Consider the following 17256-nt stretch of genomic DNA (forward strand, 5'->3'; position numbering starts at 1 on the left):
GCATCGGGAGGGGGGAAGCATGCAGTTAGCTAGTTCAGAAGAGAGGTCAGTATGAAACATAATCGGTAGAAAATAGAAAGAGCTGCAACATTGCGGCGGAATTTAAAAAAAGTAGGAGGCTGTCAATAAGAGGAAAGGAGTCGATGAGACGGAGAGTCTTAGACTCCAGACTGTCCAAAAGGGCTGTATGTGAGGAGCCCCCGCACACGTGAGATGCATACTCCTTACGAGGGAGGACAATGCACCTGTATATGAACTGCATATGTGCGGGGTAAAGAACTGGCGTAAATGATACAGAACGTCCAACTTTGAGGAAGCTGTTTTAGTAAGAGATGTGAAGTTTCCAGTTAAGATTTTGAGTTAAGGATAGACCGACGATGTTTAGTGTAGAAGATGGTGACACCTGAATGTTGTCGAATAAAAGGGGATAGGTGCTTGGAAGAATGTGTCTAGTTGATGTCAAGGTTCCAGAGTTGGATGCTATAATCGGAAGGGATAACAATAAACAGGATAAATGGTTAACACCACTTTACTTTAAATAAAGTAGAAACCCCAAAACAGCCTCACAAACTGAAGTCTCCAACACGAAGGCTTCAGCACGCCGGACTCAGCAATGACCCTTTGCACGGCTTCTTCCTCTTCTGGGCGTCTCGTCGTCTGAGTGGCAATGAGGAGGCAGCACAGCTTCGTCCTTGAAGTGGTGTAGACGTGGTAGACGAGGGAGGCGCAGGAGGAGAAGGGGCGTCAGGTTCACGGCAGTAACGGGAATCCAGGGCGTGGAGAGGCACCCAGAACGAGCCCACGGTATCTGAGTTAACCCGAGTGAGAGCAGGGATTGGAACCGGAGTGGAATCAAGTGTTCAGAGCGAGGCCCGCCCGCTGTCTGACGAGGAAGGCGCTGGCGCCCACCAAGTAGCCTCCTACAGCGGGTTGAGAAGCCTCGGTGGTTCAGTCGACCGAGGCGTCGAACGGCGTCAGGCGAACGAGCAGCGGGAGTGTAGCAGGTGGTTCGCTGCGCCTCGGTATTTGAACGGCTTAGAACGGCAAGATGCGGGCGGGCGGCAGGAGTGCCCCGGTCGTTCGCCCGCTAAGTTGGTAGTTGCCCTCACACAGGCCCCCATACAAGAATCTACTCCAGGTAGATTCCACAAACAACTACCAAGTGGAAAGAAAAAAAGAGCATAAGCCAATAAACTAAAAACAGGGGGGAAACTGACGAGAAAACACAGGAGGAGTGACTTATGCAGAAAGTCTACTCAATAAATCGGGCCCCACATTATCCTTCCCGGCCATATGGACGACACGGTACCTGTAGGCCGGTAAAACCAAGGCCCATCTCAGCATCCGGACGATGTCCTGCTGAATCGTTGAAGTACAGCCAGGCGGGGTGGAAAATACATCCCGGTTGTCCATAAGTGGTTCATCGATGGGAAGTTCAGTGGAGCTGGCGTCAGGTGATGGCTCCTCCACTACGGGAACGGGGCTGACAAGAGGTCCTTTCGTAGCTGGTGGAGACAAGGGTCCAACGAGGTCGATGGCAACTTGCGGAAGAAGTTCTGTAACGACAGGTAAGGGTTGGAGGGAGACAGGACGTACACGACCTCTCCCCGACATCCGTTGGCACTTATCACAGGAACGACAGTAAGCACGGATGTCGGCTCCTATACCTGGCCAGAAGAAATGTTGAAAGATCTTTATCTCCATCTTATGACGAGAGAAATGTCCGCCCAAGGGACTCTCATGGGCCGCGGAGAGGATGATTTGACGGGAAACCCTTGGCATGACTAGACAGTGTTGGCCTACCTTATTGGAAAGCGGGGAGGTGAGGCACTTCCTGTAGAGAAGCCCGTCGAGATACAGGTACTGGAAGGAAGACCCGTTCCTTGCTTCGTCGAAGTGTCCAGATGAGGCTTTCTGCCGTATCGCTGCTAAGGAGGCACACAAGGCTTGAAGCTGGGAGAAGTCATGAGGGGTTACTGAAGGAGGTAGAGGTTCCGGAAGGACAAGCGGATGAAGCCTCTTCAACCTACCAGCACAGGTAGTAACGGCGCGTACCTGGATGGCTGCAGGGGACGTCGGAACACGAGGAGTAGAAGTCCCTCGCGGCAACTTTGAAGATGAGGATGTTCTGGAAGAATCAGATGGAGATTGAGGAGAGTCAGGGTCCTGGGGGTCCCTTACCCCAGGGACGTTTCCGATGAGGGCCCCAACAAACTTAGTAGGAGCTCGTACCACCTCATTCCAACCGGTGAAGTAGGGACAACTTAAGTGGCACCTCACCACAGGAAACTTGTCCACTCGTCCTAGATAGTCAGCAAGAGAGGCCTTTAGACAACTCTCACCATCTACATCAGGTAGTAAGTCTTCAGAGACGATCACACAGGAACAGCCAGTATCCCTGATGATGTTGGAGCTCTAAGACCCGTTAACAGTGCCCGAAACTGAAAACTTCGGGTTACTTTTGTCACTAAGGCAAAAGCCTACCTGATATGATGGTTTAGCAGGTTCGACGTCTTTGAAGGCGCAGGGATTCTTCGGGCAGCGCGGACGTAGATGGCCTTCCTCCTCGCATTGGTGACACCTCACGGTTGCTGTACTGGGCTGGGCAGAGGTCTTGGCGGAGGCTCCCGGAGAGGACTCTGAAGATTTCGTGGGCGAAACAGCCTTAGAGGGGTCTCGGGAACTAGGAGATGAAGCTTTCGGGTAGGCGTTGCGGGCAGACGACCAGTCGTCGGCAAGTCTCACTGCGTTGGGAAGATGTTTCGGCCGGCGCTCATTGATGAAGATCCTCAAATCTGGGGTAAGATTAGTGAGAAACTGATGTTTATCTCTCACCTAACTTTACTAACTATGTAAAATTCTTTGACTACTTGAACTCTAAAGTGGAGCAGATCTTGACCCACTCTCCCTTCGCCGAGATCTCCATCTTGGGAGATTTCGATGTTCACCACCAGCTTTGGCTTTCATCCTCTTTCACTGACCAGCATGATAAATAAACCTACAACTTTGCTCTCCTCAACGATCTACAGCAGTTGCTTCAGCACCCTACACGTATTCCCGACCGTCTTGGAGACAGGCCCAACATGCTAGACCTCTTCCTTACTCTAACCCTTCTGCTTACTCTGCCAAACTGTTATCTCCGTTGGGCTCCTCCGATCACAACCTTATTCCTGTATCCTGTCCTATTGCTCCTGTACATCCTCTGGATCCACCGAGGAGGCGATGCTTCTGGCATTTTGCTTCAGCTCGGTGGAACGTCCTGAGGATGTACTTTTCCGATTTTCCGTGGAATGATTACTGTTTCCAGGAGGGAGACCCCTCTGCGTGTGCCCAGCGCATTACAGAGGTGATTGTCTCTGGAATGGAGGCATACATTCCACGTACTTTCTCTACTCCTCATGCTAAAAATCCTTGGTTTTATCATGCTTGTTCTCGTGCTGTCAAAGATAGAGAGGCAGCTCACAAAAGATACCAGAGCCTTCGAACTCTCGGTAACCATGATCTTTACATTTCCGCCCGGAATCGTGCCAAATGTATTCTTCGACTTACCAAAACCTCTTTCAAATGTCAAAACCTTGCTTTTTCTAATTCTCCTCGGGACTTCTGGCACCTAGCCAAAAAAATCTCCTTCAATTTCACTTCTTTATCTTTCCCTCCTCTCCTTAACCCTGATGGCAGCACCGCCGTCTCATCTATCTCTAAGGCTGAACTCTTCGCTCAAACATTCTGTAACAACTCCACTCTGGACGATTATGGACATATTCCTCCTATTCATACCCCCTCTGACTCCTTTATGCCTGTTATTAAGATTCTCCGGAATGATATTTTATATGCCCTCTCTGGTCTCAACTCTCAGAAGGCTTATGGAGCTGATGGAGTTCCTCCAGTTGTTCTTAAAAAAAACTGTGCCTCCGAGCTGACACCCTGACTGGTCTAACTCTTTCGCCTCTGCCTGTCAACATCTACCTTTCCTTCCTGTTGGAAGTACGCTTTCATACAGCCTGTGCCAAAGAAGGGTGACCGCTCCAACCCCTCAAAATAGCTTTACTTTCCTGGCTATCTAAAGCTTTTGAATCAATCCTTAACCGGAAGATTCAAAAGCACCTTTCCACTTCTGACCCTCTATCTGATCGCCAGTATGGGTTCCGCAAGTGGCGTTCTACTGGCCCTCTTAACTGACTCTTGGTCATCCTTTCTTAGCCGTTTCGGTGAAACTTTCTCATTTGCGCTAGACATATCGAAAGCTTTCGATAGAGTCTGGCACAAGTCTTTGCTTTCTGAACTGCCCTCTTTTGGATTCTATCCCTCTCTGTTCTTTTATCTCCAGTTTCCTTTCCGGTCATTTTATCTCTGCGGTGGTAGACGGTCACTCTTCTTCCCCTAAACCTATCAACAGTGGTGTTTCACAGGGCTCTGTTTTATCACCCATTCTCTTCTTGTCATTCATCAATGATCTTCTTTCCGTAACAAACTGTCCTATCCACTCATACGCTGACGACTCCACTTTGCATTATTCAACTTCTTTCAATAGAGGATCCTCTCAACAGGAAGTACACGACTTAAGACTGGAGGCTGAAGAACGCTTAACCTCAGACCTTGCTATCATTTCCGATTAGGGTAAAAGGAACCTTGTGTCCTTCAATGCCTCAAAATTCAAATTCTCCACCTATCAACTCAACACAATCTTCCAAACATCTATCCCCTATACTTCGACAACACTCAGCTAACTCAAGCTCTGAACTGGAAACTTCACATCTCCTCTCTCACTAAATCAGCTTCCTCGAGGCTAGGCGCCAGTTCTTCTACCCCACACAGTTGCTATCTATATGCAAGGGTCTTGTCCGCCCTCGTATGGAGTATGCATTTCACGTTTGGGGTGGCTCCACTCACACATCTCTGTTGGACAGAATGGACTCTAAGGCTCTTCGTCTCATCAGCTCTCCTCCTCTTACTGATAATCTTTTACCTATTAAATTCCGCCGCCATGTTGCCCCTCTTTCTATCTTCTATTGATATTTTCACGCTGACTGCTCTTTTGAACATGCTAACTGCATGCCACCCCCCCTCCCGCGGCCCCTCGACACACGACTTTTTACTCAAGCTCATCCCTTTACTGTCCAAATCCCTTACGCACGATTTAACCAGCATTTTCACTCTTTTATCCCTCACGCTGGTAAACTCTGGAATAATCTTCCTTCATCTGTATTTCCTCCTGCCTACGACTTGAACTCTTTCAAGAGGAGAGTATCAGGACACCTCTCCTCCCGAAATTGACCTATCTTTCGGCCACTCCTCTTGACTCTTTTGTAGGAGCGGTGAGTAGCGGGCTTTTTTTCATTATTGTTACCTTTTTTTTACCTTGAACTGCTTCCTTTACTGTAAAAGGAAAAAGAGCCCAATACAGTGGCAACAAAATGTCAAACAATTGATATTTTTAAAATTTGTCAGTTTTTTCATATATTCAAGATGGCCGCCCCTCCAAAATTTTGTACAGTCCCATTAATGAAATGGGTTAGATAACAGTGGCAAAAGCTTTGCAAGACCGTGGTGCTTCTGTCCATATTTTAAAATAAAAAAAAAGATTTGTCATTACCCCTCATATAAAAATAATACAATTTAAGGGATTTTCAATCAAATAAGGGATTTAATGTACCAGAACACTGACCTGATGTTTAGCAAATTATAATTGCATGTTCGGTATACTATTGGAGTATCAGTACATTCTATGAGGTCATATATGCCACTTGATAACCCAATCAATTATCACAGTCATTGAGTGTTAAGTCACTAAGGCGGTTTTTAGTAAGTAGTTGTCTAAGGGTAAAATGTTTAAGGGTAAAACGTTAAAACAACGGAGTTCAGTTCGTTGAAGTAACAAACAAAGGAATGATAAAAAGGAATCAGAACAATTATATACACACATTACATTTCAATCACACGTAATTCTCACATACACCCAACAAGCTTTCAAACACAACTGTTGGACGATAATGCTGCCAAGCGTTGTCAAATGTTTATTTCAACCCGCAGAGACACACTGGCATTAGCCTACAATCATCACGACTGAACCCACAACCAATTTGCGTCACATTCATACATGTATCGCCAATATATATAAGCATCACATATATAATCCATCACTACCTTCCCCTATAACCATAACGATACATACTCCATTGACCTCACGGCATATTTGCTCCAATCACAGCCTGTGGGTCGTGGATCCTCACAAATTCACCCCGTCAATCCAGTCACATTAATCCAACAACGATCCAAGGCAGGGATCACAGCACCTCACAACTTCACCCCGTTAATTCAGTCACATTAATCCAACAGCGATCCAAGGCAGGGAGGTGGTGGAGGGTATCAAGGCTGGGGCATAACTGACCCAGTAGCTGACGGTGCCACGACAAAGGCGTCGGCCACGTCAGTAACATAGTAAAGCCCCAAATACACTGCCGACTTTTGGCCACGAACTTGTTGCCGAATCATTTCGTGAAAAAATTCGGCGACCGGTTCGCCGACATGACGAAGATTCTAACAGTTCGTGACCATTCGGCGACATGTCGGCGAATGCTCAAGACAATTCGGGGACAATTCGGAGACATGTCGCCGACTATTCGGCGTCCAGGTCGCTGAGTTCAAAAGCTGAAATCTTAACGTTTTTTTTTTTTTGTCGCGGCACCTGGATCTGGTTTTATATAACACCGTATTGAGAGTGAATCTTATCCCACCATGACAGTTTCCAGCCCTGTTTACCTCGTATGATTTGCCATGCACTGCCATGTAGTTACCGCACTGAAAATGAAGATTTGCCTCTGATCATGTTGGCATCAGATTCTCCCATTCAAGTCTTCTGGTAGCCTCTGCAGTGTTTGGGGATTAGAACTTGCATGTGATTTTTTTCAGGGGCAGTACATCTAGAAATGTTAAAAGATTAGTACCAGTGATATTCGGTGTTGCTTCAGCGATGCGCTAAAATGCTGAGATCATCATTATTTCCAGCATATTCAATTACTCTCCTTTTTCTCCCTTTCACAGCTCACATACACGCCCAAGACCAAGATGGACTACGGTTTCTTACTTTGCTGGGCAACGAACTCCGTTGGGCGCCAACGTGAGCCCTGTGTCTTCAAAATCTTTCCTGCTGGTGAGGCCTGATTATCTTTTTTTATATCAGTATTAGGGGGTAGGGGCAGTATTAGGGCAAAGTATTGAGCCACATTACATTACTCCCTAGGCAGCAAATATATATATATATATATATATATATATATATATATATATATATATATATATATATATATATATATATATATATATATATATATATATATATTTAAAAGTGATTGTCAGTTCACTGATTATTTTCTTTAGGAGTGTCTTATTCTCTTTAGGTAGTTTGTTGATGGTATCCCCGCAGGATATATATATATATATATATATATATATATATATATATATATATATATATATATATATATATATATATATATATATATATATATATATATATATATATATATATATATATATATATATATATATATATATATATATATATATATATATATATATATATATATATATATATATATATATATATATATATATATATATATATATATATATATATATATATATATATATATATATATATATATATATATATATATATATATATATATATATATATATATATATATATATATATATATATATATATATATATATATATATATATATATATATATATATATATATATATATATATTTCATTAAAAGTGATTGTCAGTTCAGCGCTGATTATTTTCTTTAGGAGTGTCTTATTCTCTTTAGGTAGTTTGTTGATGGTATCCCCGAAGGATATCATCTGCGTAGCCAGATCGCGATTTCGGGTCCTGGACCCTTCTTCAGTGGCGTTGGGAGTGTGTCCATCTCGAGGTGTGAGAGGAGAGTGACTTGGTCCGCGCGTGGCTGCCCTTATACGGCTGGCTCCCCGGGGTTCCTTTCCTCATGCTTGGAAGAGACTGCAGATCTTGTTGTTGGATGTTAAGATTTGGCTCCATATCCTTGATATACAACGCTTCTAAGATGGGCATGCGTCTGTAGTCTTTGCATGTTGTAATTATTTCGGTATTTTCTTCTAGAGTTTTTCTTGCAAGTTTCGTCTTATGTACTTGCTCAGTGTGGGTCTTGGGCGCTCCTGATGCAAGGTGATAGCTGAGTCGTCTGCTTAATCTCAGTGTCGTCATGCCGATATAGGTTGATTGAAGGGCTGCACAGTTCCCTTGGTTGCAAGTGAACCTATATACAACATGTGACTGTTGAGTATTCTTTTTGTCGACTGCTGGGCTGTTTCGTAGTAGGAGATGGCTGGTCTTCTTACTTCTGTAGTAGATGGTGAGGCTTATTTTCTTTTCTGGGTGGGTGCTATATATATATATATATATATATATATATATATATATATATATATATATATATATATATATATATATATATATATATATATATATATATATATATATATATATATATATATATATATATATATATATATATATATATATATATATATATATATATATATATATATATATATATATATATATATATATATATATATATATATATATATATATATATATATATATATATATATATATATATATATATATATATATATATATATATATATATATATATATATATATATATATATATATATATATATATATATATATATATATATATATATATATATATATATATATATATATATATATATATATATATATATATATATATATATATATATATATATATATGTGTGTGAGTGTGTGTGTGTGTGTGTGTAAAAAATACCAGTGCAATGGGAAGCATACGTTTCTTTCTTACTGCAGTTAAAAAAAACTCCATTCCTTATGGAAAAGGCACCGAAACGCAATTTCTCTCATTTGATTTTTTAATGGGCTGTTGGTCAAAGTATTCAGATTTTTTTTAATCATTCTAAACGTTTTGTATGAAAATATATTAATTAAGGATGAATGAGATGTTAACACTGCGTCAAACCCGTCAGCCCCAGCCTCTGCTCGCCGTTTATAGAAATATGATGCAGAGCGTTGATGAAGCTTCGAGTGATGTGTAGCCATCAGCGTGTTATTATTAAGCGCATGCATAGACTGTGCAAGCTTCGGCTTTAGGTTACAATACATCTAGAATTATTGTAAATACGTGGTAACCCAGAAACACTATCATATACAATACCATATATATCTAGTTATGATTACAAGGAAAAGCCCTTATCTTCGAGGATGGGATTGGATCACACTGAAAATAAAAATAGACTGCATTATATATACAGTCGCATTTTTGGTCTTGATAACACAACTCAATCTTGTGTATTCTTGTTTGGCTAGATTACCAAGTATCAATATTTATTCCATATACATTTTCGAAAAAAAAAAGAATAGGATACAATCGATACATGCGCTTTATTGAATACCTAAAATGGTCATAAATCACTGGAAACCTAATATCACCCAGCTTTTTATAATATATTTATAGATGGTGAGCATAAATTGATCGGCAAGGTTTTCAGCAGAATGGCTTTGTTTTGCAAAAACTAAAACAAAGTCAACAGTGCTCTCTCCCTAGATCGTAACCCTAGCAGTCCGCCCAGATTATACCAACATCCAATCTGTTTGGGTCAAATTTGACCTATGGCGCCGGTAGGATTCTTCCCGGTGGATCCTGATGGTCGGTCCAAGGCTTCTTCCCGGTGGGTCCTGATGGTCGGCCCAGCCCGTTCTGGCGCAGGCGAGTGTTTATAGTGGCGCCATCTTGCATTGGCTCATGCTGCCCTCCTGGAGCTCATCTTTAATCGTAGAACCTAGAGTCCGGGTTGATAGGTGGTCTTCTGGACAGCATGTGGGTAGTTTTAAGCCACTCGGCGGCGGCTGAAAAATCCCAGCTTGGTGGCACCGGTCGGGGACTGAACTCGCGTCCTCCTGAACGCGGGGCCGTCTTGCTATCTGTTCAGCCACCGCATTTGAATGTTACTGTTTCATGGTTTTTACAAGCATGTTTCTGACACGAACTTCATACTGTTGATACCTTGTTGTCATCTTTGCAAAAGTAGCAGCGTCTCGTTGGCTCTTGATTAAAATAGTCATCCATCATGCGTTTTCCAGCTTCACTGACTCGTCTAGCAATTGGATTCCTGGGTAATGACGGTCGTGATGCCAAGTGTGGCTGAACCATTGTAAGTCCAAATTCTTGCAAAAATTGTCTCCGTTTGAAGCTAGTACCTTTCTTCTAGTCTAGGTTAACCTTCATCATGAGTACAAATCCATTTTATGCTGACCCATCCACGGAATGGGACTAACATTTCATCTACAGTGACAGTCGCTTATACACTGAATATGAGTGGGAGTCTTCCAATCCAAGTACCCCAAATGTCTCTAGTGGCAGCCAGTTGGGCATTACGTCTTCTGGGGTTTCGAGTCTCTGTCATCAAATCGAACATACTTTGATACTTTAAAGATTTTTTTTTTTTCTAGACACATAGGTGCCTGAAATATTGTTCATCCATAAATATCATCCCATAAGCTTATAAGGGATTCACCCCGAGGCACAATCCGTAGAATGGCCTCAATTTTTGTTATATTTGTAATGCAGTTAGTTCCAAGAACTGTATTGGCGTGTTTTGTCATTACCAAGACAATACCGAACATATCAAGAGTTATGTAAAGGTCGAATGCAGACTGTAATTCTGTAATTCTCGTAGTTGCAAAATGAGTATTGCAGGGTTTCTGGTCAGTCACATTCTTAGCACTTCGCCTACCTACTGAAACCTCTTTTCCTTTCATGCCACACGATGTCACCATTTTTTTGAAAGAACTGTTTTAGAGATATAATCTTCTTTGGACTTGTTCTGTAACACCTGACTCTTCATCATCGTCAGGTTCTGAATTATCATTACTGCTGGGGTCACTGTTCACTGAAACATGATCACTTTCACCATATTCGCTGTCTGAATATAGTTATTACCTTATTTTTGTGGTTAAGTTATAAAAATTCCCCACAGAGAAGTTTTTTTTTTTTTTTACAGCAAAGGAAACAGTTCAAGGGCAAAAAAAAAAAAAATAATGAAAAAAAAGCCCTCTACTCACTGCTCCCGTAAAAAAAGAGTTCAGAGGAGTGGCCGAAAGAGATATCAATTTCAGGAGAGGTGTCCTGATACTTTCCTCTTGAAAGAGTTCAAGTCGTAGGCAGAAGAAAATATAGATGAAGGGAGATTGTTCCAGAATTTACCAGCGTGAGGGATGAAAGAGTGAGGATACTGATTAACTCGTGCGTAAGGGAGTTATACAATAAAGGTATGAGCTTGACTAGAAAGTTGTGTGCAGCGAGGCCACGGGAGGTGGGGAGGCATGCAGGTAGCAACTTCAGAAGAGCAGTCAGCGTGAAAATATCAATAGAAGATAGAGAGGCAACATGGCGGCGGAATTTATGAGGTAGAAGGCTATCAGTAAAAGGAGGGGAGTTGATGAGACGAAGAGCCTTAGACTCTACTCTGTCCAAGAGAGCTGTGTGTGTGGAGCCCCCCCACACGTGAGATGCATCCTCCATACGAGGGCGGATAAGACTCCTGTATATGGATAGTAACTGTGCGAGGGAAAAGAACTGGCGGAGACGATACAGAACGCCCAACCTCGAGGAAGCTGATATAGTGAGAGAAGAGATGTGAAGTTTCCAGTTAAGAGTCTTAGAGTTAAGGATAAATCGAGGATGTCTGGTGTAGAAGAAGGTGACAGCTGAGTGTTGTTGAAGAATAGGGGATAGGCGTTTGGATTGATTGATTAGTTGGGCGTTTACTTCTTGGCGCCGCAACTGCAGGGTCGTATGGCGCTGAATATAAAACAAAAGAAACAATAACATAAAACTATAAAAGACTAATTAATTAAATACATGATAAAAATGCCTCAATAAAAGGTCAATAAAACCTACAGGAGGTTGACGACGCCAGTCTCCTATAAGAAGCTATAAACGTCATGTCCCGTGTATAGAGCCTTCTCCCCAAGCACCAGAAAGATAGAGAAACTCCCATCTCCACCCCGACACTGGGAGAGGTACCGCTCTCGCAGGTCCCCCAAACTGGGGCACTCGACCAGCAAGTGCAGAACAGTCAGGGGGACCAAGCAGTTATCACAGTACAGCTGAACACCCCGGGACATGAGGAAGCCTTGTGTATATCTAGTGTGACACACCCTAAGGCGGGCCAGGACCGTCTCTCTCTTACGGCTTCTTATATAGGAATACGAGCACGGACGCACATAGCCGTAAGTAGTCGTGGCCGGGATCGGATGTGTCACATCTTGCTCCACGCGGAAAGTGCTTTGTCGACATGGCTGTCAGGGCCAAGGGCTTGACGGATTTGTGTTACGTTTATGAGGATTTCACAGATGAGAACTGGATTGGATGCTGTTTGTGCCCTAAATGGTGTCATGTGAAGTGTGCTCATTTGTCTGGAATTAAGCAGGATAATATACCTAAAATTAATTGGATTTGCACCCCATGCCTTTATAAAGCGTCACTGGCTATCAAAATTGTGGAGAAATTGAATGAATTCAAATAAGAATTATCTAAAGAAATATCTGTGGTAAAAGATGAAGTTGAATCAAGGGCTGAGAAGGTGCAGGAGGGCCTGGGGTCAGTTGCTGACGCCCTTGCTGACCAAACACTTAGTTGGGCTGAGGTGGCGAAGAGAGACAGGTATGTCAAGAAGAATCTCCTGGTTGTGACAGTTTCTACCCAGGAAAAGAAGGCAATATATATGAAGGATGAAGTCTCCCAGGCATTGAATGGCATTCAAATAACTAATTCAAAATTCACAAATTGAGGTAATATTGTCATGAACTTTGATAATGAGAACACAAGGGCTGAGGCTGCTCAGAAATTGGAGTCTGTTGAGCAAATTAGTACCAAGAGTGTTGGAAAGATGAAACCAAAGATCATGATATGCAATGCGCATAAAGAGAAGACCAAGGAAAAATAGAGGAGACCATCTTAGACCGCAATGACTTCTTACGCACAATTCAGGATGTTGAGAATAAGATTGAGCTTATTTTTAGTAAGCCTGCAGCTGGCGGTACAATGCACTACATTTTGAGGTGTGACCCAACTATGAGACAGCTGATTTACAAGAATCATGACTAGTTGAAATTAGAATGGGGAATATACACAGTGAGAGACAGATACCATGCAATTATATGTTATTATTGTCAGAGATATGGCCATCTTGAGGCCAACTGTACTGCCAAGACCAATGGAGAAGCCCCAAAACATTTCAAATGCGCTGGCGATCACACATCAAAGGAGTGGGCCATGGCTGAGAAGAAATGCATAAATTGTGTGAGGTACAAGCAGTGTTGCCAAATTAGCGGTTTTCCCGCTAAATCTAGAGGTTTTGTTTGAAATCTAGCGGGAAAAAAAATTATTTAGCGGTTAGCGGGATTTCTAGCGGGATTGCAAAGGTTTTATATCTCAAATTAAAAAAAAAGAACGTTAAATATAATACTATATTTTTTTTTTCAATTACGTTGCTAACTCAAAAATTACGGTCAATATTGTTGAGAAAATGCGAATGGTTCGAACTTTGATTTTACGTGTGAGAGAAATTCTCAGAAATATGTCTGTATTTATGAGTGTCTGTACGAGATTGAATCATGTTCGTGTAATACAAGATTGGTTCCTGTCGTGTGTGTCACTCCTCGGCCCTCGCTTGCTGAGGCCTGAGAGACCACAAACACGATCAGTTCCTGTATCACGCCTCACCCGTTGAGTTGTCCAAGCGCCGGCTGGCTACAGTACGTGTTTATTAGACAAATAGGAAGAGAGGATAAATAAGCAGTGAAGTGAAACTGGTAGGAATGTGTTGCACTCGTGTCATAGTCGTGTGCATTATGTGTCACTGTCGCTGAGGTGAACCGAGAACTTGGTCGGTCCGACTGTGAGCATTCCTGCCCAGCTCTTGATAACTGTGGACTTACTACTGAGTGATCAAATGTATTGTGGAGGCGAACGGTGGAGCTGTGGCCTCAGAAAATTAATGGTACCATGTTAATTATGTGTATTAGTATTCAGTGATCAATATTATTGTGGAGGTACCACACTGTTGAACCGTGGCCCTTATAGACGGTTTAGTTTTGTGTTTGTCGTTATGCCGACAGTTGTACATGTATGTTAATGCGTATTTCTTTTTAGAAACAGGATATAACGAAAATGCCTAGGCCACAGTACCATCAGAAATTCCGTAATGAGTGGCTGAAAGACCCCCAATTAAAAGATTGGTTAATAGATCATGTGACAGAAAAAGGCAGTGTCCCGAAGTGTAAATTCTGCCATTGCTTATTGGCACCAAAACTTTGTGATTTAAAGGCCCATGCTAAAACCAAGAAACACCAAAGTAATGCGAAACCCTTTTCGAAATCTCGGCAGCCAGCACTACCATTCCAGCCTCTGAGAAAAACAACTGAAACACAGATAGCTGAAGGACGAATGGCTATGTTTGTAGCCGCACATACAGCAGTTATTACAAGTGATCATTTGAACAACTTGTGCAAAGGTTGTTTCACGGACAGCATGACAGCATCAATGGTGCAAATGAAAAGATCTAAGTGCAGTGGCATTATCAAGAATATTTTGTATCCCCATTTCATGGAGGATGTGACAGCTGCAGTGGGAGAAAAACATTTCAGTTTACTTATAGATGAGTCCACTGATATTAGTGTCCACAAATATTTAGGCATGGCTATAATCTATCATGATGAAGTTAAGGAAAAAATCATTTCTACATTTTAAGTCTTACAGAACTAACTGATTGCAATGCAGATGCTATAATTAATAGTTTAAAGGACACTCTAGAATATTTTGGCTTGAATCTGAAAAAGTTGAGAGGAATTGGAACAGACAATGCAAGCGTAATGGTGGGTGTTAATAACGGAGTGTATAAGAAACTGAAAAGTGAAGTACCAAGCCTCATTCTAGTACGGTGTGTCTGTCACTCCCTTCAGCTATCAGTGTCTGCAGCCGCAGCTGAAGCATTGCCAAGGAATGTGGAGTTTATAGTTAGTGAAACATATAATTGGTTCTCTCGATCATCTACAAGACAGCTTGCTTATAACCAGCTATATAACTTAATCAATGATGACCATGACCCATTGAAGATTGTTCAGTCTTGCCAAACTAGGTGGCTGTCCATTGCAACTGCTGTTGAAAGAATTCACAATCAGTGGCTTGAGCTCAAGACTCATTTTGGCATAGCACGTACCAGTGAAAAGTGCTTCACAGCTGAAATGTTGTATTCCATGTTCAAGGATGAAATAAACCTGGCATATATTAAGTTTCTGTTGCCTGTGTTAAAAGACATTCAGAGAGTTAATAAGTCTTTCGAATCAAATGATGCTGACTCAACAAAACTTCTGAGTGACCTGATAATGTTAATCAAGTCACTCATAAGGAAAATTGTCCTCCCAACTAAAGAAATAGATCCTGTAGAAGGAAATTTTGAGGATGCTATTGATCCCAAACCATACTTGGGCTATGATTTTGAAAAAGAAGTAGAAGCTCTACAAGAGAAAGGCTTTTCAAAGCAGGATGAAATGGCTCTAAGAGGAAGATGTACCAAGTTCCTGACTATATTAGTGCATCAAATCAGACAGAGGCTTCCCAGTAACATCAACACTCTTGAAAAGATCTCTCTCCTATCAATAAGCAATGCATTACATGCAGTTAAAGAGCCATTGACTCCATTGCTTGAATTATTGCAGACACCCGCACAGCAGATTAGTGTTATTGAAGGCCAGTGGCAGAATATCACCCTAATCAAGTGGAATGAAAGAAAGAATACAGTTAATTTTTGGAGTGAAGTTAGCAGGTATAGAGATGCTTCTGACTGTAATCCTCTAAAGGAGCTCGCAGAATTTGCATTATCAGTCCTTGTTCTCCCACATGCAAATGCCGATGTAGAGAGAGTCTTCAGCCAAATGAACATCGTCAAGACTAAGCTGAGAAATAGAATGGAAACTAAAATGGCAAATGCCATTCTGGGGATAAGAGCTGGCCTTAGGAGGAATGACAAGTGCTGTTATAATTATGAGCTACCACCGGATGTTTTAAGAAAAATTGGAACAATGGAAGCCTACAGGGTAAAAGAAACAGAAGGTCCAGCAGCACATCCCATGGCAGTGGCAAGCACCTCTCAAGAAAATGAAGAAGTCGAAGACTCAGCACACCACTTGTTTTTTTGAGGGTAAGTACAAAAAAAAATATTGCATGTACTGACATTATAAAACTTTCATGTAGGGTAATAACAAAATGATAAATTACCCATCTTTGCTCAAGGTGCACCGGTTACAAATACTTTTACATTATTAGTGCTAATCAAATTGATATATATATATATATATATATATATATATATATATATATATATATATATATATATATATATATATATATATATATATATATATATATATATATACTCGTAACACTGAAATACTTCTGGCGGGTTTCTGCCAAAATCTAGCGGGATTTTGCATCCGACTAGCGGGAAAAAATAATATGAGTTGGCAACACTGGGTACAAGAAGCCTGAAATCAACCAGTCAACGAATGACCAGTGTTGTGTAGATCTTCAAACCGAAATTGAGAGAATTCGTAACATAACCGATCATGGCTATTAATTATTGTTTATACTTAATTAAATAAAATCGTGTGTTAAATGTTCAGTGAGTTGGACATAATTTAGTACCCAAACACGGCCAAGTGACTATGATGATGCCAAGTTTTATTAAAAGGACATCAGTAGGCTATTCATAAAAGTAATCAAGACTCACTCACTACGACGTTGTGAATAAGTATATCGAAGATTATTATCGAGGCTAACATCGTAATTGTTGACGGCCCTCGCAGAGCGCTGCACTAGCAGTGGAGCGGGGCCTGAATCCTCATCAACGGTAACGATAACTCACAGCCTCCCACCTGCGCTGCAACACACTCTGGAGTGCAGACCGCACGGTGTGATATAAGTCCCTGAATGGAAGTGAGGGAAGACGAGAAGCAGCGGCCCGCACCACCTCATTGGCCTCCTCTTTACCACGCACAGAGACGTGGACAGAACCCAACATAAATTCATTTGGTGGCCACGCCTTTTGGCCAGAACCAGCCAGCTAAAAAATTAATAAAA

General features: G+C 41.7%; 1 protein-coding gene across 1 annotated transcript in view; it reads left to right on the forward strand.

Annotated features, from left to right (window-relative positions):
• The window catches only part of LOC126987680 (neural cell adhesion molecule 2-like), a gene marked incomplete at its 5' end in the record, with an annotated part of 163970 nt that overhangs the window by 61010 nt on the left and 85704 nt on the right, over nucleotides 1-17256 (forward strand). Inside the window, 1 exon segment of the mRNA XM_050844806.1 lies at nucleotides 7042-7150. Within this exon segment, the coding sequence (XP_050700763.1) occupies nucleotides 7042-7150 (109 nt within the window).

Source organism: Eriocheir sinensis, chromosome 66 (genome assembly GCF_024679095.1).
Source record: "Eriocheir sinensis breed Jianghai 21 chromosome 66, ASM2467909v1, whole genome shotgun sequence".
Taxonomy (NCBI): Eukaryota; Metazoa; Arthropoda; class Malacostraca; order Decapoda; family Varunidae; genus Eriocheir; species Eriocheir sinensis.